General features: G+C 38.1%; 1 protein-coding gene across 45 annotated transcripts in view; it reads left to right on the plus strand.

The window, feature by feature from the left end:
• The window catches only part of aralar1 (calcium-binding mitochondrial carrier protein aralar1), a 116,090-nt gene extending 103,403 nt beyond the window's left edge, over positions 1 to 12,687 (plus strand). For 24 of the 45 annotated variants that reach the window (XM_073961029.1, XM_073961027.1, XM_073961028.1 and 21 more), the window contains 8 exons: positions 3,815 to 4,009; positions 4,233 to 4,456; positions 5,051 to 5,217; positions 10,032 to 10,150; positions 10,219 to 10,389; positions 10,453 to 10,688; positions 11,293 to 11,495; positions 11,566 to 12,687. In XM_073961029.1, the coding sequence (XP_073817130.1) occupies positions 3,815 to 4,009; positions 4,233 to 4,456; positions 5,051 to 5,217; positions 10,032 to 10,150; positions 10,219 to 10,389; positions 10,453 to 10,688; positions 11,293 to 11,495; positions 11,566 to 11,858 (1,608 nt within the window). In that variant the 3' untranslated portion in view covers positions 11,859 to 12,687. Of the gene's footprint in view, positions 1 to 3,814; positions 4,010 to 4,232; positions 4,457 to 4,781; positions 4,815 to 5,050; positions 5,218 to 10,031; positions 10,151 to 10,218; positions 10,390 to 10,452; positions 10,689 to 11,292; positions 11,496 to 11,565 lie in introns of all 45 variants that reach the window. The other 21 variants (XM_073961022.1, XM_073961023.1, XM_073961024.1 and 18 more) reach the window with 1 other exon arrangement.
• Positions 12,688 to 23,110: the final 10,423 nt, after the last annotated feature.

The following is a 23,110-nucleotide window of genomic DNA, read 5'->3' on the forward strand; positions in this document are numbered from 1 at the left end:
AATTCTAAAATAGTTACTTCATGTTGTTTCAGCGGTATTTTGCATCATATCTTTAACAACACATTTTTCAAACACAGTTCACACCAACAGTTTATTACCGCATTTCGGATTTCACCACATTATTGCCATATTTATTAAATTGTCGTTGAAAAATATGCTGAAAACAACATGTTAGAGGGATTTTACAGCAATGGCATGTTCTGAAGAGTTGTGTATTACATTTTCGATATTTTATAAAATTTGAGGCAATAAATGTAGTTTTTCGCAGATTATCTACAAATTTTCTTCAGAGATCAGATGAAGATTCACAAAGGTTTGAGAGATATAGCAAAGCATTTCTTTAAAAAGTCAATATTCAATCATATTTATTTTATATTTATTTATTTATCTATCATATTTGGGTCTGTACTTTCAAAAAATCCTAAGTTCAAATTGTTTGCACAAGATTACCTTAAAAATATTGCACAGTGTTATTCAAAATTGCGCGATAAGGTGATTGATATAGAGTTTCACTTTTTAACCTCCGTTTAAAGATAATGACGATCTTTACTGAAGTGCTTGGATGGATCAAGCCTGTCCACAAGATTGTGACAGGGATGCTTGTGGAGCACTCAAGCGAGTACTGCATCGAAAACATCTTGTTGTGCTAATAAAATCTTTGCCACCTTATGCAGAAGGTCCACAGGTGTCATTAGGAGACAACACAGACCGGTCAATTGCTTTATACGGGGTCAAGAGTGTTTCTTTGTCAGCAAGTGCTGCCGGCCAAGGGCTTGAGGACATTGTACTACTTACTTGTGGTTTTATTGGAAATAGAAGTGAATTGCGTAGACGACATACAAAAACTGTTAAACTTTACACCAAATTTCTTTGAGTTGTAGGTGGTCGAAATCAGGGCACTATAGACAAATATATTCAGGGTAAGTCACTATGTCAACTTTATAGGTATTTAACTCATAACATACATATATATGTCATCGTACAATCATCCGCGTACACTCCAATCTCTATACCGTCCGGAGGGTGTGGAACTTCAGTTCGGTAGAGGATAAACAGTTTCGTATGTATCACTCACTTTAGTACTCCCTGTTTTACTCTACGGGTCTGGATGGTATCAATGGTTTATGGTATCAAAGGCCATCGATAGGTCGAGAGCACCATGGCTGTTCGGTTGCACGGTCTGTTCGGGTTCAGTCCTCATCTGATATGTGTGGATATGGCGTGCTGCTGTGCGTTTTCCGGAAACCATGCTGTCGTTCGTCAACTGGGAAACTGCTTCTCATCATGGGAAAGAGCAGTTCCTCATCAATCCTGGCTACTGGCGACAAGTGGTAGATTGTCATGTACAATTCACCTCTGCTGGCTTCCTTGCTTAGATTCAGTAGCGGAAACGCCCTGCCAATTTGTCGAGCTTCTTGTAAAATATGGGTGGCTAACAGAGGTTGAGGACATTTGCCAAATACTCAATTCCGGGTTCATCGAGTTCCTTAAGCATTACCATTGAGATTCCGTGGGGACCCCAAGGCCTTTGGACGATTTTGTGTTTGGGATGGCATTTGCAACATTGCAAATATTTACTTGTATTATATTTCCTCGGCTGGGAGGACACTCGTACCGTATAGGACAATCCTCTTCACCCTATCACTCTTGGGGTACTCTTTAAACTGCTGCATAAAACAACATGCGCGTCTATTCGGACCTGTCACTTCCATGCCGTGGAAAGTAACAGCCGTTATATTAACCTTCCAATCTTAAACCTTTTCCAATCTTACACTGTTTCGAGTGGTCCTGGAACTTTATCTGCTTATGCTCGCCTACAGGCCTGTGGACTTCGAGAGTAACTCCCTTAACTCGCACGACGAAGTTCGTCACGTTCATTAGGTAGTCCCGTCGACTCTGCCAAGAGATTTGGTATAATTTCGGTTATGATATCCCGAAAAAGTTCTCTCGGCTAACCGAGGGAATGGGGACCTCCCTGAAACGGTAATTGGTAAATTCTCTGAACCCTTGGCAACCAGCATTTCTATTGTTCAGAAAAGTACGGCGTTCAGATGTCATGTTTGAAGTCGAGTTGTCTGTTCAGAGACCATAACATCTTTCGTCTGAGCCAAGGAAAATGACGTGTTGCCAGGACACGTCATTTATCACCCAGGTGCCACAATCGTAGTGTCTGGCTAGCTGTGCAAGCTCCTCTTATTCTCGTATGAGAGCCTTCACTCACCGTGCAAATGTGGAGCTTTCAAGTTTCTCGACCTGAGACCTATGAAAGGCCATGGTGGCCATTGTAGTCCCCTAGCAACAGACAGTTATTGACCTCCAAAAGCGATAGGCACATAACAAATATTCATCGGTGGTATGTACACATTAAGCACCTCTACCTCGACAGTCCCACACTTTGCTGCTACCCCCATACATTCCATAAATGGGTCACTAGAGTCAAGCTCAGGTGAGATAGGTCTGTACTAGACATACTGGAGTATAAGGAAGTCAAGTCCCCCTCCTTCGCTTCTTCTGCGATCCTTTCGCAAAACTTTGTAACCATCGCAACGCTGCATGATACAGGTGACGGTGAGCTCTTTCTTTTTACTCATAAAGTCTACAATTTCGTTTACTTTGTTACGGAAACCTATGCAGTTGAATTGCAGCAACGATGCAACACATGCGAAGACCGCAAGGGTGTCTTGTATTCCGACCATGAAGTTGGTGGCACGCACGCATGCACCCATTTCCTACTTCCATTACATATCACCAATGTTGACATGTGGTGGATGCGAATCTAACAAACGGAACATATCCTTGTCCCGGGGTTTTTATCTCGGAGCAGGCATTCCGGTAATTGTTGAGGTGACGGTCCCCGGTTGAAGATTCTTTCGATTCAATCCGGTGCATAAAACCGGTCGCCATGGGATTGCCTCAAAGGTGACGACTACAGGTGACTGTAAGCTAATGATTCTTAGCGACCACGATGTTTCTCCGTTTCATAAAGTCTACTATATCGCTGACTTTGTTGCGGAGACCGTTGCAATTAAATTAAAGGATTGGTGCGTTTTCGGGCAGCTGAACAGAAACGGGGAGTATGGGGGCCTCGTATTCCGACGACGTCGAAATTGGAAACACGCTGGGAGATGTTCTGACTCAGTAGGCAGCAACAATCATGGGTAGGGTCAACTTAGGGCATGTACCCATTCAATACATCAACCGACGTTGAAAAGAAGTGGACGCGGATCTAACAAATCGTTGTATTCCGACGTTGACGAAGTTTGAAAGAAACTGGAAGATGTTCTGACTCCGTAGGCAGCAATAAAACGTTTATTACAGTAACCTTGGATGTTGTCAACTTCGGAAATGCACCCATTTCATACATGTAATTGATATTTGGCCGATGTTGACAAGAAGTGGACGCGGATCTGGCAAATCAAACTGATCCATGGTCTTTCGATCCTGGCCGGCCTGAAATTGATATACAAAATCCGTCTGTCCATCTGTCTGTCTGGGACTAGAACTTTTAGGGGACAACATAGAATAACTTTTCGGTTTCAAAGAAAGATTAATGAGAATGTCCTTTTTTCAGTCCATATATACTTTTGTACCCGTCCAGATCCGCCCGGATACCCTCATACTTTGCACATCATGAAATTTCTACATACGAAAATGCAATTTATTTTTAAAATTAGGGATCTGTTTTTACAAGTTTACGTTCACCTCTTCTGTTTTTTTGTACAATAACTGCGGCCTCCTGAATAACTGCGGCCTCCTGTGGAAAAATAAGAATTACTAACAATATTAATTTTTTTCCTTTATGTTCTCTTTACAGAAAAAACAACGCTTAATTAATTACGCTGAATTTACTCAATTAATTCATGATTTCCATGAAGAATATGCGATGGAAGCATTCCGTAGCAAAGATCCAGCTGGTTCTGGATACATTTCCCCCTTAGATTTTCAAGATATTATGGTTAAAGTGAAAAGGCATTTACTCACAGCCGATGTTAAAGATAATTTGGTAGCGGTAAGTTTCATTTAGCGAAAAGCTTTGTTTGTCATAAGTCAGTCGTCCACAAACATATGTATACTCGTATTCCGTTTGACAGTGGTACTACATATTTTGAAAATACTCGTATCTGTATTCGATTCGTTCGTTACGCGTTCTCGATCGTTCGTTCGTTCATTCTCTCTGTCATACTTCACATATTGAACCCAAAACAAACAAAAAATCGATTCTTGTCTTCCAGGTCACTGAAGGCCATAAGGTAAGCTTTCCATATTTTATGGCTTTCACGTCGTTACTAAATAATATGGAATTGATAAAACGCATCTATTTACATGCTACACAAGGTAATCGCACAGAGCCCGTTACCAAAGATGAGCTATTGTTTGCCGCTCAGACAATGAGTCAAATAACACCATTGGAAATTGATATATTGTTCCAATTGACGGGGGCCTTTCAACAGTCGGGGTAAGTTAAAAAAGCAATTTTAAAAATTTAAACATATTATATATAAAACTAGCAAATTGATTTATAGAAATTCTAGAAGTTAGTGAATTAAATTAAATAAAATAAATTATAAATTTATTTGAAAACTCTAGAAATTTTATAGTTTACAGTTAGAACTCATTTCTTCATAACACGGCAATAAATTTAAGCACCCAGTGTTAAAATTGTTTGTAATTTATTTTTCTTGTATAATTTTTTTGTCTTCTCTTCAAAACTCATTTTCATGTAAATTATCACTAACATAATTACAAAAAATATATATTTGTATTCATCCGCAACAAAAAAGTTGGTGGAGACGTAAAAAAATCCAAGCAAGTAGGCAAGTGTCATATAAAAGAAAACGTTTTCTTTTTTGATTTTTGCACAGTTTTCTTGATTTTCTGATTATGATTACAAGTTGTATTCCTTCCACATACCAGAGTTTTGAGTTCTACACCCATCCTACTCTAAGTCCTTATTATTCTCCTTCTCGTTCATTTTAGCTATTTTCAGTTTTTTTATTTTGTATATTTTTTCAATAATTTGGAATTAATAATTTGTTGTATTCTCTTACAGTCGCATTGTCTATAGCGATTTAAGCAATATCGCTCCAGAACATTATACAAAGCATATCACCACAAGATTGGCCGAAATTAAGGCGGTCGAAAGTCCAGCAGATAGATCAGCATTTATACAGATTTTGGAGAGTACCTATCGTTTTACATTGGGTTCATTGGCTGGTGGTAAGTGGAAAATTAGACATAAGTAGAAATAATAATACCAATTTTATTTGAGTGGTTAATTTTAATTTATGATATTAATTTAATTTGAGTATGAACTTTTTTCCTCCTGAGTTCAAAAGCTACAACAATAAGTCCGCTTAGCCGACGAATATATACCCTCAGCCAGTAAGATAATGAAAAGAGGCAAACCTATTATGGGCTATGTTCCCAAAACATAACTGCTGTAATAAGTACTACGAGAATTATCCGAGATAAAGTCCAAAATTTATCCGCGAACAGATCTCAATTTGTTCTTAAGCCTAAATGTTTGAACATTTGCAGGGGAGGGTTTTTACTGCTTTAGGGTAGTTATTTCAGTCAGTACGGACTTACCATCGATGAAAATTGTACGGTCATAATATGAGCCGCGAGAATTATCTGCTGTCAAAATGTCAAAACGATCCTAGACATGCCCCTAAACTGCATTTTATCCAACAATTTTAAATTGCTGTGTTGGAGGTACCCGACGAAGAAAATATATCGGTGTGCAAAGTTTGAACCTAACCGGTTTCTTCCCTTAAGAGTTATAGTGCGCAGCATTTTAGGGAACAATTTTCAACTTTCATGGACGAGATACGTGAAGGTCCATTATCGAACTTGATCTATGTATGTTTGGGCAAAATATTACGAGAATCCAATTTTGGACCAATACGTCCTTGCCCTGCTGCCAGTCGGACAGACCAATAGACGGACGGATACGGCTAAATAGACACCAAATTGTTTGCAATCCCATGGCAGCGGGTTTTTACGTACGGATTGATTTCGGAGTTTTCGGCCAGCGGATGCCAACCCAGCATCTAACCTATTTTTCTTCATAGGTTTCACTGTGCTACAACAACAACTTTATGAGTCGCAAAAACATCATGTTCGCCGTGTTAAAGGAAACAAAGTTCACCGTCACCAGTTGTTTGACCACGTTGCGATGGTTACAACGCTTGCCTTCCTTATACATCAATCTGTCCAGTATAGACATATCTCTCTTATGCTTGATAGATCTAAAGTGCGGAACTGCAGAGGTAGACGTGCTTAACGTGTACATACCGCCGATAAATAATTGTACCCTGCGTTATGTTCTGTCTCGTACTAGGAGACTCACATGACCATAATAATCTATGATATTCTGTTCTTGGCAATGGTCGAGCAAATTTATAGCTCTACATTTTGTACGGTGAACGAAAATTGCACCCTGTCTTGTCCCTCATTTCGATTGGCGCAGACCATCTTCCTATCATCGTCTACGTTAACCGACCTCCCGACATTGTAACCTCTGACCATCGTACTATTCTGAACCAGGGAAAAACTGATATGCAAAAGTTCAGATCTTTAAAGAGCTGAGAGATTTTGCCGGGGCATCATCTAAGCTGGAGGTTAAACCAAATTTTCCAGCAGAGGCGACGGAACTAGTAAATGAACGCGATGAGCTTAGTGGTACGAAAACGATGCCCTAATAGTTTTGGAACTTGCTCTTGAAGTCAACATGCGAGCACAAACGGGAAAAGGAGGGCGCAACGCCACATTAGAGCCCTCTCATCAGAGGAGGCTGATTCGTCGTATAAAATCCCTCTGTGCCAAGGAGGTGGCACCATAATTTACTTTGATCGATTTTGCTGTAGTCATCCGAAATGCAAAATCATCCAAATCGTTGAGCCCACATGGAAACTCAACTGTAATACCTAAGCAAATTGATAAACCCGGAGGCATTCGACAAGTGGCTTAAATTTATTTTTAGGCACCATACTGTACCAGAACCCCCCAAAAAAAGGGCCGGTCCTTCTATTGAAGTCAGGCAAGGATGCTGGAAGAGGTGAATTGTACATGCCGATTTCGCTTCTGTCGCCAGTAGCAAAGATTCTATACGCACTACTCCTCCCCATGATAAGAAGCAGGTTCCAGTTGCCCAGCATCATGTCATGTCGTATCCGTGCCATACAGGACCCTTGACTATGGAATGGGGCTCCCCCAGAACACATTGGCCGGTGGTGTCCAGATTCTGACCGCCAAATAATCTAAGGTATTGGAAGTAACCTTCGATAAAACGTTTAAATCGTCCGAGCAGGTCACTGTTATTCGCGATAAGATTAAAATTAAGAACAAGGTCCTCTCAAGTCGCTGGCCGGTGGTAGTTGGGGTTCTGACAAATAACCCTTGTTGTGCTCTTATATACCGGCCAGACGCAAGTTGGGTGGCGTGCAAATGTTAGCTCTACGTAGTGGAAGAGTATTCAAAATCTGCCACAATACCGCCCTGTGAACTGCAACAGCGAGAGTGGGTATAAACGATAACCTATAAATCAACGAGCCAATCAGACTGGCTTGGATAACATTCTCACTGATACAGTTTCGCAGGAAGTGTTGTTGTTGTAGCAAAGCATATATGTTCGTTCGTGTATTATTTCAGTTATCAGGTTCTGGTTCTTCTGTATCCAGACTCAAGAATTCTGCAACCTGGACTGGTTGTGTCCATAAAAAATGAGGAGACAGGAGACAATCCACATGTCGGACATGTGATGGGTATCGTGGCATCAATTCGGGTCCAATACGAATTGAGGCGGCAGCATCGTCCGGATCTTAACTGGGTTAAAACCTTGGCAGGTGGCGTTCTTCTGCTGCGATGGATGGAGGGTGGTATCCAACTGTTCACTGCGATAACACCCAAGCAGGAAATACATTGACAACATCTTGTGCTGTCGCACGGGTAAAACCTTCACCTCCTCATGAAGATGGTCCACTGGTGTCATGAGGAGGCACCCTGTTGCAGTCCTCAGGGCGGCATTCTGGTAGGTTTGAATCTTCTTCCACTGCGTAGCGGTAACATTTGGCGCTGGCGCCGCATAGCTTATCACAGACCGGCCTATTGCGTTGTAAGAGGTCAACAAGGTTTCTTTTTCAGCACCCCAAGTACTGACGGCCAGCGACTTGAGGACTTTGTTCCTACTTATGATCTTATCGCAAATAGCTGTGGCTTGCGCGGACGACTTAAAGATGCTATCGAACGTTACACCCAATATTTTGGGATAGTAGTGTTCGGAATCAGTACACCATCAACCAATATGTTCAGTGGGAGCCTCATTTCTGCCGTCCAAGTGGTGAACAGTGTGGCAGTGGATTTAGTAGCGGATATTTTCATATTCCTCAAATGGAAGAACTGCACTAGGTCAGCTATGTAGACATTTAACCTATCACATATGTCATCGACGTTAGGATCTGACAATCACCCGCATATATTACGATCTCTACGCCGTCTGGAGGGTGTGGAATTTCAGAGAGGTAGAGGTTAAACAGTTCTGGAGATATCACCCCTCCTTGGGGAACTCCCTGTTTCGCTCTAAGGCGTTTGGACTTCTTGTCTCTGAATTCCACAAACGACTGGCGTCAGCACATATAGTTACTCAACCAACGTTTCAAACACGGCTGGAGAGTAGTCTTCTCTCGCAGGTAGTAGGAAGATATAGTGAGAATTTCGTACTCTGAGACTCCCACCCATCGCAGCAGAAGAACGCCAGCTGCCAAGGCAAACACGAGTGAATTCAGCCGCCTCAATTCTTAATGGGTCCAAATTGTCAGCATAATACCCATGATGCGCTGCATATTTTTAACTGCCCAGCTAGCGGAGTAGTGATAACATACACATATGTAATATAATGTAATTCATTTAAATTGGCCCGATGGCTTAGAATTATTGTAAAGTTGATAAATAAATAAATAAATAAATAAATAAAACTCCCAATTGGTTATGGACGCAGCCAGTTCGCTGGGCATTTTTGAGTTCGACACAGAAGAACCAGAATCAAATAACTGAAGCTATACAAAAATAAACATATTTGTGTTGTTACAACAACAACTGAAAACTTTAGAGCGGAAGGTGATGATATTGGGACATTTCGGGGCTCATATCTCAGGAAATATTGTAGACAAGATGACAACGAATACCCGCTATTAAAATTTCAACACGATGCCAGAAGTGACCTTAAACTGGTTTTAAGCACAAAATTATTTAACTTTTGCGTAGGAGGTTACTGAGGGTATTAACCGATATAGTTCATCTTGCAGCTTGATCTACTTTTGGCAATTCTTCCTTCCGTTAATTTTTGAGATCTTCATGTCATAATCATAATTTTTGAAGTTAGTTCTTCCTATAGTTATCATGCCTACCAGCAATTTTAAGCTGTCAGAATTTTGTATAGGTTTTGGGTTATTATATCGAGAAGCAGTGACTTGTTGGTTTTAAAAATTTTGGACCCACGGAAAACATTATATAAAAATTTCAAAACTCTTTTCGACCGGCTCTAAATTGTACTTAAGAAGAAATGTTGTGTATTAATGAGTCAGGTTGTTGTTGTAGCAGCTTCTACAAGAACATGTACATGTTCATTTTATTGATTCGGCTCTGCATCCAGTTTCAAGTTCAGAAAGGACGCCACCTGAAGAGGATTAGTCCAAGGTGAGCGTGGAGTCGGGTTGACGGGCAGTTAAACAGGTGCTGCGTAGTGTGCGGACCGGTGCCACAAGCTGGGCAAATATTTCGCGTGCCATCAATCTTAGTCCAGTAAGAATTGAGGCGGCTGCACCAACCAGATCTTAGTTGTGCCAACACAACTCCCACCTTTCTATTTGTAATGTAATTTAGGTTCAATTCTTGTGAAAAAACTGTTCCTTATATTAAACGATTTTTCCAAATCCCATTGATTTTCTTCAAATATTTATTTCTTATTTTTTTGAATCCTACCCATAAAATATTATACCATATACTAATTCCTCATTCCCTTCCCCTTTTAGCGGTGGGTGCAACTGTGGTATATCCCATCGATTTGGTCAAGACACGTATGCAAAATCAACGCACAGGCTCATTTATTGGTGAAGTCGCTTATAGAAACTCATGGGATTGTTTCAAAAAGGTAAGCAATTTGGTTTTCTCACGCTTTTATAAAGTAATCGTAAAAACCTTTCCATTAATACTTTTCAGGTAATCCGTCACGAAGGTGTCTTAGGTCTATATCGTGGTCTTTTGCCTCAATTGATGGGTGTTGCCCCGGAAAAAGCTATTAAATTGACTGTCAACGATTTGGTACGTGATAAATTTACCGATAAACAAGGTTACATACCCAAATGGGCTGAAGTAATGGCCGGTGCTTGTGTAAGTTTTCCCAATAATTTTTATAATTATTCTGGAAATTAATTTTGTTCTCTTTCAATTTAGGCTGGTGGCTCTCAAGTAGTATTTACCAATCCCTTGGAAATTGTTAAAATTCGTTTACAAGTTGCTGGTGAAATTGCTGGCGGTGGTAAAGTTCGTGCCTTATCGGTTGTACGTGAATTGGGTTTATTTGGCCTGTACAAAGGTGCTCGTGCCTGTTTATTGCGTGATGTACCATTCTCGGCCATTTATTTCCCAACCTATGCTCATACAAAGGCAATGTTTGCCGATGAAGATGGGTGAGTATTAAACACTATGCAACACTGAAAATGCAAACAACTTCTAGTATGCATTTTTTTGAAGGTACATATTGAGACTACAAAAACCCTAGTTGGTTTTTTTTCGTGTCAGATCCAGTTCGGATTTTATGGCCTCATCTAAGCAGGGCTAAAACTACATTTTTTGCATTTATTGGGGCTTTATCTCAGAAACGATTAGGAATTTGGCCTTCCTTTGACAATATTGTAGCCCTGAAATTATAGAACTTATCTTTTGAACAGACCACAAAAACTCCATCTAGGGTGTCAAAATCTATAAAATATAGAGAATTTTACATAATTGCTGAAATTTAGGTCAGTATCAGCTAAACTATTGGGAGTTAAACCATGTTTAGATGGGGTCATAAAATCCAAGCTGGATCTGACACAATAAAACCCAACTAGGTTTTTCACCTTTTGAGTCTGTACTTTCAAAAAATCTTCAGCTCAAATTGTTTGCACAAGATTACCTTAAAAATGTTGCACAGTGTGCACACCAGCAATAAATTTGTTACTTAGTTACAATAGTTTCCATATTGAAAATAAACTTCATAACTGGAATTCATTTATTTTTAATTTTTTTTAGCTACAATCATCCACTAACCTTGTTGGCGGCTGGTGCCATTGCTGGTGTACCTGCTGCCTCCTTGGTAACTCCTGCCGATGTGATAAAGACCCGTCTACAAGTTGTGGCACGTACCGGACAGACCACATACAATGGTGTCTGGGATGCCACAAAGAAAATTATGGCTGAAGAAGGTCCACGTGCCTTCTGGAAAGGAACAGCCGGTAAGTTGACATGCGAATATTCTGCAAATGTACAGCATTTTCTAATTTATAACTATTATTATCCCCACAGCCCGTGTCTTCCGTTCATCACCACAATTTGGTGTTACTCTAGTTACCTATGAATTGTTACAACGTCTCTTCTATGTTGACTTTGGTGGTTCCCATCCCACTGGCTCCGAAGTGCATAAGGCCAAACCCATTGATTCACCATCCAATGTGCGAATCAATGCCGATCACATTGGTGGTTATCGCGCTGCAGTACCTTTGCTAAATGGCATCGAATCGAAGTTTGGTCTATTCCTACCACGTTTTGGTTATTCACAACAGACACCTGCCTCGGGAGCAAATAAATCCTCCTCATGATGACGATATCGTAGTTTATATTAAGTTCTTCTTTTATTTCTTTTCGAGTTTTTCGTTATGCCAGTTTCAATTTAGTTTGGAAGAGATAAATTACATTACACATTTATATGAGTCATAGTTTTTGTTGTTAAAAAAATCATAATTTAGAAAAAGGTCCTGCCCACAATCCTAAAGTCAAATGGAAACAGGTTTTTCACAAATGACAGTGATGTGTGGAATAGGGCAGTGAGTTAAGTTTTGTTGTTCTTAAGCAGCAATTTGAAAATAATTTAATCACTCTTTTCTAAATAAAATCAAGGGTAAATAGTAAAACAATCACCACAACCACCCTCAAGAAAAAAAACTTTAAAAACAATGAAAGCCAAAAACAAAGTTCGTGAAATTTAAACAAACTAAAAAATATTCAAACAAAAAATCTTACAAAAATACAAAATAAATATATTTTTTGCTAGGAAAATTATTATATTTCAACAAAAAAAAAAGAAACTTAACTTATTTAAGTATAACAGTTAAAATATTAAATCTATAAAAATAGAGAACAAACAAAAAATCACACACAAAAAATTTTGTAAACCAATTTTTAGGGGTCACATTTTTTTCTAAGTAAAACAAACAACTTTAACTTGTACTACGAAATTTATACTTTTTTCTTAAAAAATGTTCAATTTTTTATTTATCACACTGACAGTAGATTACAAACTCAATTTGAATTTTAACAACAACAACAAACAACACACATGTTATAATTAATGTCAACTGATCTTCTTAGTAAAACAAATAAATTAAATTATATAAGAAATTTAAATAAATACAAACTGTTTGATAAAAATACTATACATTCAATACACTTAATTTATATTTTCGTATAACAGTTATCGGACAGTTTATTTATAATGACATTTTAGTGAAACTGTTGATTGAACTGAAAATGTTTGTTCAATTGAGTCGAGTTATTTTACATCTCGGACTCACCCAGCAACTTCTTTTTGAGATGTGTTGTTACTTCAAATGGTTATGTCTTAGATATCCAACAATACAGTTAATAATAGAACGCCACTTAGTATGTTTTGCCGCGACTAAGATTGTAGTAATCTATTCTGTCGCCGTTATCTTCTAAAAGGCATTCGATTGACATTTAAAATACGTGGTTATTGCACAATATGGATGTGTTGATATAAATCAGAATCACGTTCGTTAAATATTCTATAAATAAAGAAATAAAATATAAAATTTGTATTGCTTATTCCATAAATTTTACGGTAATCTCAATATTTCATTTTTTTCCTATTAATTTTTTAATTTTTATAGAATTTATCGTTATTCGTATTATGGATTTTATTTTTGTTGTATTTAATTTTGTTCATTAGGGATATGAAATAGAACCATGTACTTGGATTTTCATAAAAATGTTTCCTTACCCTTAAAACTCGAGATTTATAGGGTGTATGCAGACTTTTTTGGTTGACTGTATATAGATTTGCCTTGGCCTAGGCGTACTCAGGAAAGTTTGACAGCTTGTATACAGTGACTTGAAAAAATCACTTTGCAAAAAAATGGAATTTACTTGTGAATATTTTCGTCGCATAATTTTTCACAACTTTCGACATGGGTAATCACGGTAAGAGTGCATCGATCGAATTAAATCTTTGTATGTCGATAGAGGACCATCCTATTGCACCATGAAAAACTGGTTATATGAATTCAATCGTGGCCGACAGTCGCCAAAAACGAAGGTCCTGGGGGTAGCCCAAAATCGGACATTGTGCCAGAAAAAATTTTTCGTTATAAAGATTACAATTTGTTTATTTTTGCATACTACTAAACATAATAAAGAATTATACAGCTTGGTTTGTAATTAAAACCGTCAGCTGGAAAATTGAGTGGTTATAGTATTAATACTTAGGATCAAAGTTTATTAGTAATTAAATTCTTCAATTAAAAATTTTCGGTATCTTAATGCTTCCTTTAAGTATTTATATAAGTTGAGCCAGCAAAAAACTTCAGCACCATTAAGAGTGTCAATGACTTCGTATCGCGATAATACAGTTGTATTGAAATATTTGACCCGCATATTTTTTTAATATTGAACACCTACCGATAAAATGAGTTAACGTTTCTTGTTCTTCAAGATTACACAGTGAACACCTTTGGTCCTCTGGCGTTCTATACCTTTTTCCATTTAGCCAAAGTAAATCACCTCTCGCTTTCATTATTAGTGTTATTTGCTGCTGACTGAAGTTATCGTTGCAATAGAGTGGTCCTCTGTAATAATCCAGATGTTTATACAGTCTTTGGTCGCTTTGTTGAGCTTTTTGTGTATGCGCATTAAAGGCCTTTATTTTAATTGCTGTTATTAAATTATGGGATGCTTCCATACACCTTCTCTTATTTGTCATAATGTTGCCGATGTCAATGTTATTTTCAGTAAGCTGATCTACAACATCCTTGAAGCAATACAGATGCTTGCTTGCCAGTTTTAAAGCTAATATGTGCGGCAAACGATGGCTTTCAAGATCAAATACAATTTTTGATATATACGACAAATGCAGGGAATATGTGTAGATATATCCCGGTTCATAGCCTGTTTTTATCGTAAGAATATAGTTTGGAGTAGATTCTGGGAGCTTTAATATTTTCTTTATGAAATATCGATATAGTTTTTCTACCTCAGTAAAATATTCATTTCCCCATAATTGGGCGCCATAACTATGAATGGAACGACAAACGGCTGTAAACATTTTCCATTTCGTTTTTAACTTCACTGATGGGTTTGAAAAGAAATTCTTCCATGTAGCAAAAATTGACATTTTTGTAGCTTCTTCCTTTTTTTGTAAATGTTTAGTAAATGATAACTTCGGAGTTAACAGTATCCCCAGGTACTTATATTCATTCACTATTCCAATTTCTTCACCATTGAAGGTCCATTTTTCATCAGCTGAAAGTTTTCCTCCTTTTCTGAAAACCATAATTTCAGATTTCAACTTGTTTACTTCCATCCCCCATCTAGCACAATATGATTCCAAATTATTAATCATGGTTTGCAGAGTTTTGGGGTTATCCGCCAACAGCACTATATCGTCTGCATACATGAGCAGCCGGATATTATGTTCATCAACATACAGACCTCCACCCAGATAATCGTGGAAGTCATTCAAATATAGAGCGAATAGAATTGGAGATAGCAAACATCCTTGCTTCACTCCCGTACGTGTCTCAAAATATTCTGACAGCTCGGTACCTGACCAAACAGCCGATTTTGTATCTTTATAAATACTTTCAACAAAGCTAACTATCTTAGATGAAAGTCCAATTTCTTGAAGCTTATAAATTAGAAGGTCTCTGGGAACTCGATCGAAGGCCGCCTTAAAGTCTACGAAATATGCGTATACTTTCTTGCTTTCGTACCATTTCAGCTTGATTGCTGCTACAAGGTTAAAAATAGTATCTACTGTGGAATATGCTTTTCTAAATCCCGCTTGGTATTCATTTAGTTTGTTGTGTCTATTAACCCACTCCGATACTCTATTATTGATCATTCCAATCATTAGTTTCCCAATGCAATTCATAAACGTTATCCCACGATAATTGCTCACATCATTTATATTTCCTTTTTTGTGTATTGGGAATATTATGCCTGAGCGAAAGGATTCAAAGTCGTCGCTTCCATTCAAAATTTCCGTGAATACATTGCACATGGTTCTTAAGAAGTCGTCTGACGCATTTACGAAGAACTCGTATGGGATTCGGTCTTCACCTGGCGCTTTGTTTGTCTTTACGCTTTTTAATTGGTTCTTAATCTCCGTGATTGTGAATTCTCTATCTAGGATTTCATCCATACTCTGATTTATTGCATAATAAATAGGTTGAGTACTACATGAAGGATTAAGGAGCCGTTCAAAATGGGTTTTTAAGACATCAGTAGGCACACCACAGTTCGTCCCGTTCTCAACTTGCCTGATTTCGTTCGCCATTTTCCACCACTGTCTACTATCGTTAATACTATCAAGACTATTTTCGATGCTATTATAATAGTTCGATTTTTTAATTTTACAGAGATTTGCATATATCTTCCTTTGCTCAATATAGGCAATTTTATCTCTCACATTACACGACTTTCTGAATTTATTCAAACTTTTTAACATCTTATTTCTGTTCTTGAGACATTCCGTGTCGAACCATTTGTTTTTAAACCTTACTTTTTTTGGATTTGGATTATTGGGATACGATTCATGAATTATTTTGATTAAATCACCAATTCTTGGGTTATGTGGTAAATTTCTCAAGTTTAAGTTTAAACGGTTTTGATAGATATTTTTGTTCCTTTCTCTCCATATTAATTTTGTCCTGAGGTTTGATATTGATGATTTCTCTTCGCTTGAGCATGGTATGGCAAGCTTCAAGGTAATCGGTAAGTGATCAGACCATATTTGATCAGTAACCTTGAACTCCTTAACCAAATCAAGCATATCGATTGTCACCGCACACAAGTCAATCACCGAGCTTCCATTTTTGTTTGTAAAGGTTAATTTTCCATCAACATCATCAGAGCTGCGTCCATTTAAGATAACTAAGCCATTATTATTGCATGTCTCTATGTATTTTTTTCCATTTGCGTTAGTGACTTTATCATTCGACCTTCTTGTACTTGCGAACATATTCGATATGTCTTCTGGGATCTCCTGCTCCTCGCCGATTCGAATATTATGATCGCCGATGACAATTTTGCTCCCATCATAGACCTCAATATAATTCTTCAGAATTTCGAAATCGGAATTCCAATTAGCACATCTTAAGTATATCGGTAAAATCTCAAATTGTATGGCATTAAGTTCACATCGGATAATATCTTGATTGCCTCTGTGTGTAAAGGTATGCTTGAACCCATCTCTTTCTAAATCTCTACGAACCCCATAAAGTTGTCCACCAATGCCTCTTCCTCTATTGTTATTTCTAGCCGCCGCTTTCCAGTAAATATTAAAATTTTGAAATTTATTAGAGAAAAGTTCTTGGTTTTTGGATTCGACATGCGTTTCCGTTAGTATGAATATATCAAACTACTCTAAGAATTGAAAGAAGCGGTGGTAAAGATTTTTGCTGCCCAAGCCGTTAATATTATACGCTACAATTTTTAAGGTGAAAACACTTGGATATTCAATAGTAGATTTCTTTTTTTCTTTACGTTTACTTTCATTCCCGTGCGTGAACGCATAATGCAAGATACCGTCAGATAGAGGCAACCTTGGGCATTTCTTCCACCAACTAACATTTGGCATTGCATGAACACCTGGCCGAAAAAAATGGATTTTTCTCGCTAGAGCCATCAAAATTGTTCAATCGCTCAAAAATGGCTCTTGTGGATTGGTGCAAAGAAATTGTGAATAAAAACAATCGCGGTGCTTCAAACGACATTTACAAGATAGACGAATCTTGGTTCTATGCGTAGGAGCCCGAAACAAAACAGGAATCGACCCTTTAGAGCTTCGAAAACGGGCCAAATCCAACGAAAGTTGTTCATGGAAGAAGACCTTCGAAGCAAATGATGACCGTGCGGCGACTATACAGCATAAGAAATGCAGCACGGTTAATTCTGAGTGGTACCTTACAATTTGTTTGCCTGTAGTCTCCTGAGAAAGTCGAAAAAACGAACAAGAGAAGATGAATCGTTCTGCATCATGACAATGCGAGCTCTCGCACATCGATTTAAACAAGCGCCTGTTTGACCGGACAAAACGTGGAATTGCCGCCGTACAGCCCTGACTGGGGATCCAATGACTTCATTTGATTCCGGCACATCAAAAAATAAAAAAAGGCGAGGTCAACGATTTTCGTTGCCAGAAGATGCTGTAAAAATATTCAAAACCCATGTTTTGGAGGTGTCTCAATCAAGTCACTGTAAACCACCTAACACATGGTCGTGTGTCAAACTGTCCTGAGTACGCTCAGACCAAAAACTGACAAACTTTCAAAAAAAAAGTCAAATGACGCCTGAAGCCACTGCGTGTTGTCTACGGTAGAAATTTTTCTAGTGCCCCTCGTAATTATACTCAAAATTTATTTAGCCCAAAATGCATACAACTTCGCGAAATATTTATCATAGACCCCCTTGTGGCATACCATTTCTCATATTTAGCGATGTGTATTCGCCTGTTCATTAAAAATAGTTTTCAAAGTCCAGACTGTGATTATGGACCGATTGTCCCGATCTATTCGGAGGTTGAGTTTCGACCAGAGTAGATACCAATAGTTATTAGTGATGATCAATCGGAATTATTAAATATAAACAATTCTGGTATAAAAGTGTGCTTTAATTAAAGTAAAGATTATAAATATATCGAAAATGTAGATAAAACAAATAAGAACGGCGTTAAGTTTGGAATGTAACAATTAGTTTCCTTTCGTTTATGAAGAAGACTAAATATGTACCAAATTTCAGCAAATTCAAAATACCGAAATTTGGGAGGTACCCTTTTATGGGGGCTATTTCAAAACGTCAATCTATACCTACTAATTTGTGACGGGAAGCTTTTAGACTCAAAGAAGACTAAATACCAAATTTTCGATATTTCGGTAAAACCTTCAAAATACCGAAAATCAAAAGGTACGCTTCTAGGGGGATATATGAACTCGCGGACCAATACTGATAATTCACTTCTGGGATATTTTATAACCCCATGGAAGACTAAATAACAAATTTCAGTCTTTCGGTGGGTTATTCACGTCACAACCTTCAGAATTACGAAAATCGGGAAGTACCGTTCTATGGGGGCTATATCTAAACGTAGACCTATACCGACGAATTTCAGTCAGAAAGGTTTTTACATCCAACAAAGACTAAATACCAAAATTCAGCCATTTCGGTGGGTTGCTGTGGTCACAACCTTCAAAATACCGAAAATCGGGAGGTACCGTTCTATGGGGGCTATGTGAAGGCGCGGACCTATACCGACCAATTTCTGGGAGAAAGTTTTATACCCCCAACGAAGTGCCAAATTTTTGCCATTTCGGTGTGATAATAAGGCTAAAACCTTAAAAATACCGGAAATCGGGTGGTGGGGGCTATATGAAGCCGTGGAGCTATACCGATAAATTTCATATGGAACGTTTAATACCCCAAATGAAGACCAAATACAAATTTCAGCCATTTTGGTGGGAGGTACTGTTCTATGCGGGCTATACTAAGGCGTGGACATATCGCTCATTTACTCAAAGAGTGACACATCTTAAAAAACCGAGTTTCGAGAAAAACGCGTTTTAAGTTTGCGATTGAAATTTGACTTCCCAACTTAAAACGATTATTACACAACAAATAAAATAAACACTTGAACCATATTTTGCAAATAGCACGCAAGATATCAATGCTAAATTTCTGTGCATGATCGATCATGATTTGAAGTGTTTTAGTGCTTCATAAACTCAAAAAAACTGTTTTGTTGAATTATGCCAAACTCATAATGTATGAGCTGTAACTCGATGAGTTTTAGAGATATCAGGGTGAAAATTTGACACAAGATAAAGTAGAAGTCTGAGAAAAATAGAAATTGCTACATAACTCAGAAAACATGTTTTTTGAGTTATGTCACTCTTTGAGTAAATATATCGCTCTATTGTCGAATGTCATACGGAGCTTTTAATACCCCAAATGAAGACCAAATACCAAATTTCAGCCATTTCGATGGAATATTGAGGCTACAACCTTCAAAATACCGGAAATAGGGACGTACCGTTCTATGGTATCTATACTAAGGCGTGGACCTGTACCGATAAGTTTCTGGGGAAAGTTTTATACCTCCAACGAAGACTAAATACCAAATGTCAACCATTTGTGAGGAATATTGAGGCCACAACTTTCAAAATACCGAAAATCGGGAGGTACCGTTCTATGGGGGCTATATGAAGGCGGGATTTATACCGACAACATTAGGGGGAAAAGTTGTATACCCCCAAAGAAGACTAAGTACCAAATTTCATCCATTTCAGTGTGATAATGAAATTGAAACCTTCAAAATACCAAAAATATGGTGGTACCGTTATATGGGGGCTATAGCAAAACGGGGACCGATATAGCCCATTTGCAATATTAAACATCCTAGTAATAGAAACTTCTATACCAAATTACAAAGCTATATCTTAAAAATTGCGAACTGTATCTTGATTTCAACAGACGGACGAACAGACGGTAATGGTTATATCTACTTTCAATTTTACCCTTGCTCGCAGAAGGTCGTGGTTTCTATTCTTCGGCTGGGCAATATCAAATTTTCAACGGTGGCAACTGAGGGACATTCCCTCAGTAATGTTGGCGACATTTCCTGAGTATTTCAGCCATGTAAAACTTCCCTACAAGTGCTGTCCTAGGACACTCCGTTGGGACTCGGCAATAAACTGTAGGTCCATATCACAGATCTTAAAATGAATCGGGAGGCACTCATTGATATGAGAGACAAGGGAGACCTTGTCCCTCCTGGGATGTTTGTGGAATAACGGAATGACAAATTTAATTATACACTCCGTATTATGGTAGAGGGTATAAAAACTTTAAAATACCTGTTATATGGGGGCTGCACCAAAACGTGGATCTATGTCTGTCGAAAATATTGGTGGAGAATTTTTCTAAAACCTGGGAACCCTGAATGCCAATTTACAGCCAATTTAGAACTTAAAAATACCTGGAATCAGGTTTTACCGAAGTGCGTTGACAACTTGGAACATTAATTGCCAAATTACAACCATTTGAGGCAGAAAACGAATATAAAAACTATAAAATATCTGAAGTCGGGTTGTACAGTTATATGAGGACTTTTCCAAAACGTGGTGGAATGTGTAGATAAAAGCTTCAAAACATCAGAAATGATGTGGTACCGTCATATGGGCTTTTCCAAAAGGTGGACTTATGTCTAAAATTGTTCCATTTTAGTCGCCATTTAAGTCGGAAAATGTAGAAAAAACTTCAAAATACTTGGGCTTTATCGTTATATGGACTTATGTCCACAGTGTTAGGTGGAAAAGTTGTGTTACCACAAGAGACCTCATTACTAATTTAAACTTATTTCGCTTGGAAAATGTAGCTAAAACCTTCAATATACCTAAAATCGAGAGGTACCGTTATATAGGGGAATAATGCTCGGTCAAGAGGCACACGTTTACGTTTCCCGATTACCATATAGGTATTTAAGATTTTTGGATCAAATGGAAAAAATTAGGGTAAGCGTTTCATTAAAAAAATTTTTTTTGGACTGTCTAATATACATGCAAATTTGGGTCTACAACTGCGGCGGTCATAAAATACCATCAACACGAAAATATGTGTGAACGCATAGCACATTGAATGAAATATTTCTAGACATTTGAGATTGATTAAAACTTCGGTATAGGTATAACGATTCTACTCTATTTAGGGTGTTTTCTGATTTTAAGCCACATTTTGCATGTAATTTATCACATTGGGAGATTTTCAGCAAAAATCCTTTTTGGAAAAACTATTGACATATCTCCGATTTTGTATAGCTTCATATAGCCATACCAAACTGAACTGAATTTTACTGAAAAGCCTGTTTTAGCATAGACGGTGTAACAAACCTGTTGCTTTTCTCAGTGAATATTTCCCTGAGGAATATTGGAAAATAAAAATAAAACAAGTAAAAAAATGTGTCAGTCGGCTTTGCCCACAGAGATATATCTTCAGCCTATGTGAATTGAAACTTTCATCTACGGACAGATCGAATGTATATAGGGTCTTTTCAGAATTTTGTGGCCCTTTTTAGACACTTGAACTTGCCGACAAAAATTGGGATTAGGATTAAAGTTTAAAAGTGTTTAAGGAATGGACCGACATAGTCCATTATGGACGTGAATGTTATTTTGTCATATCTTGTTGATAGATATCGCGCCTACTAGTCATTTCGGTGGGTCATTGTATAACTTCTGGACCAGTATGACCACGGAAAACATATCGCTGTAAACAAGACCACAAAGAACAGCATCAGTATACATTTCCAAAGGATCTTCGAACAGGCCCTAAACTTGTTAGCATAAATGCTTAGACACAAATGTTGAACTTTTGTGGGGGAGGTACCCTAAGGAGAGGACCGATATGGGTCATTTTATAAGGTAAACTAAATTTGGACAAAATATTAGGAGATCCCAAGTTTGGACCAAATTGGTTGGCTCGTTCAAGAGATGCCGTGCATACCATTTTAGTGATGTTTTTGAAATATTGGGTGGAAGTACTGGAGGTTGTGGACCGATATTGCCCATCTTCAAACAAAAGCTAAGTTATGAAAAAATTTTGGACAAATCGCTTGATCAGATGGAGAGTTATCGTGCTTCCCATCCACTACATAGGTGTTTTTTACACTTTTCGGGCTGTTTTGTCAACAAGTATGGACTTGCCCTCGAAAAACGTTTACCGTTGTAATGGAGGCAATGAATGCAAGTTGCTTCAACAAAAATCAAAGTGATTCGAGAGCAGGTCTTAAATTGAAGTTATCTCAAATTTTGTGTGGGAGGTACCCGAAGAAGTGGGCAAATATAGTCCATATTCGAACCTGATCTATATCAGTTAGATATATTAGGTGATGCAAGGTATGGACCAACTCGATCATTCCCTTCAAGAGTTATCGTGCACACAATTTTTCCGAACATTTTTGAACTTTTGTGGGGGAGGTACCTGAAGAAGTTAACCGATTTGAACTTAAACTAAGTTTGGACAAAATATTACGAAGGCCAAATTTTGGATCGATTCGGCAGGTCCGTTCGAGAGTTATCTTGTGCTCCATCCACTACACACGGAGTCATAGGGGTTTTTTGCCACTTTCAGGCTATTTTCTCATGAAGTATGGACTTGCCCCTGATGAAGTTTGTACCGTCGTATGGGAGGCAGCGAATACAAGTTGCTACAACAAAAATCAAAGCTATTGGAGAGCAGGTCCTAAACTGAACTTTTCCGAAATTTTGTGTGGGAGGTACCCGAAGGAGTCGACCGATTAAGTCCATATTGGAACCTTATCTAAGTCTGGTAGAAATTTCACGATGTTCAAAGTAGAGATGGGCGCGTGCATAAAAAATTAGGCACGAACCAAAATTTTTATGCACATTCACGCACAAACACTGCGTTTTTCGAGAAGGCACGAACACGCACACTCACGCACGAAATTACAAAAAAGGATAAATCGATATACACTCCACGTCAGTAGAATAGAACCAATTTTTGTTAATGTTAGCTTATTTATTCCAAAACGAATGAATGTATGTTT

This window comes from Musca autumnalis, unplaced genomic scaffold, assembly GCF_047663935.1.
Source record: "Musca autumnalis isolate F117 unplaced genomic scaffold, ASM4766393v1 scaffold_1, whole genome shotgun sequence".
Taxonomy (NCBI): Eukaryota; Metazoa; Arthropoda; class Insecta; order Diptera; family Muscidae; genus Musca; species Musca autumnalis.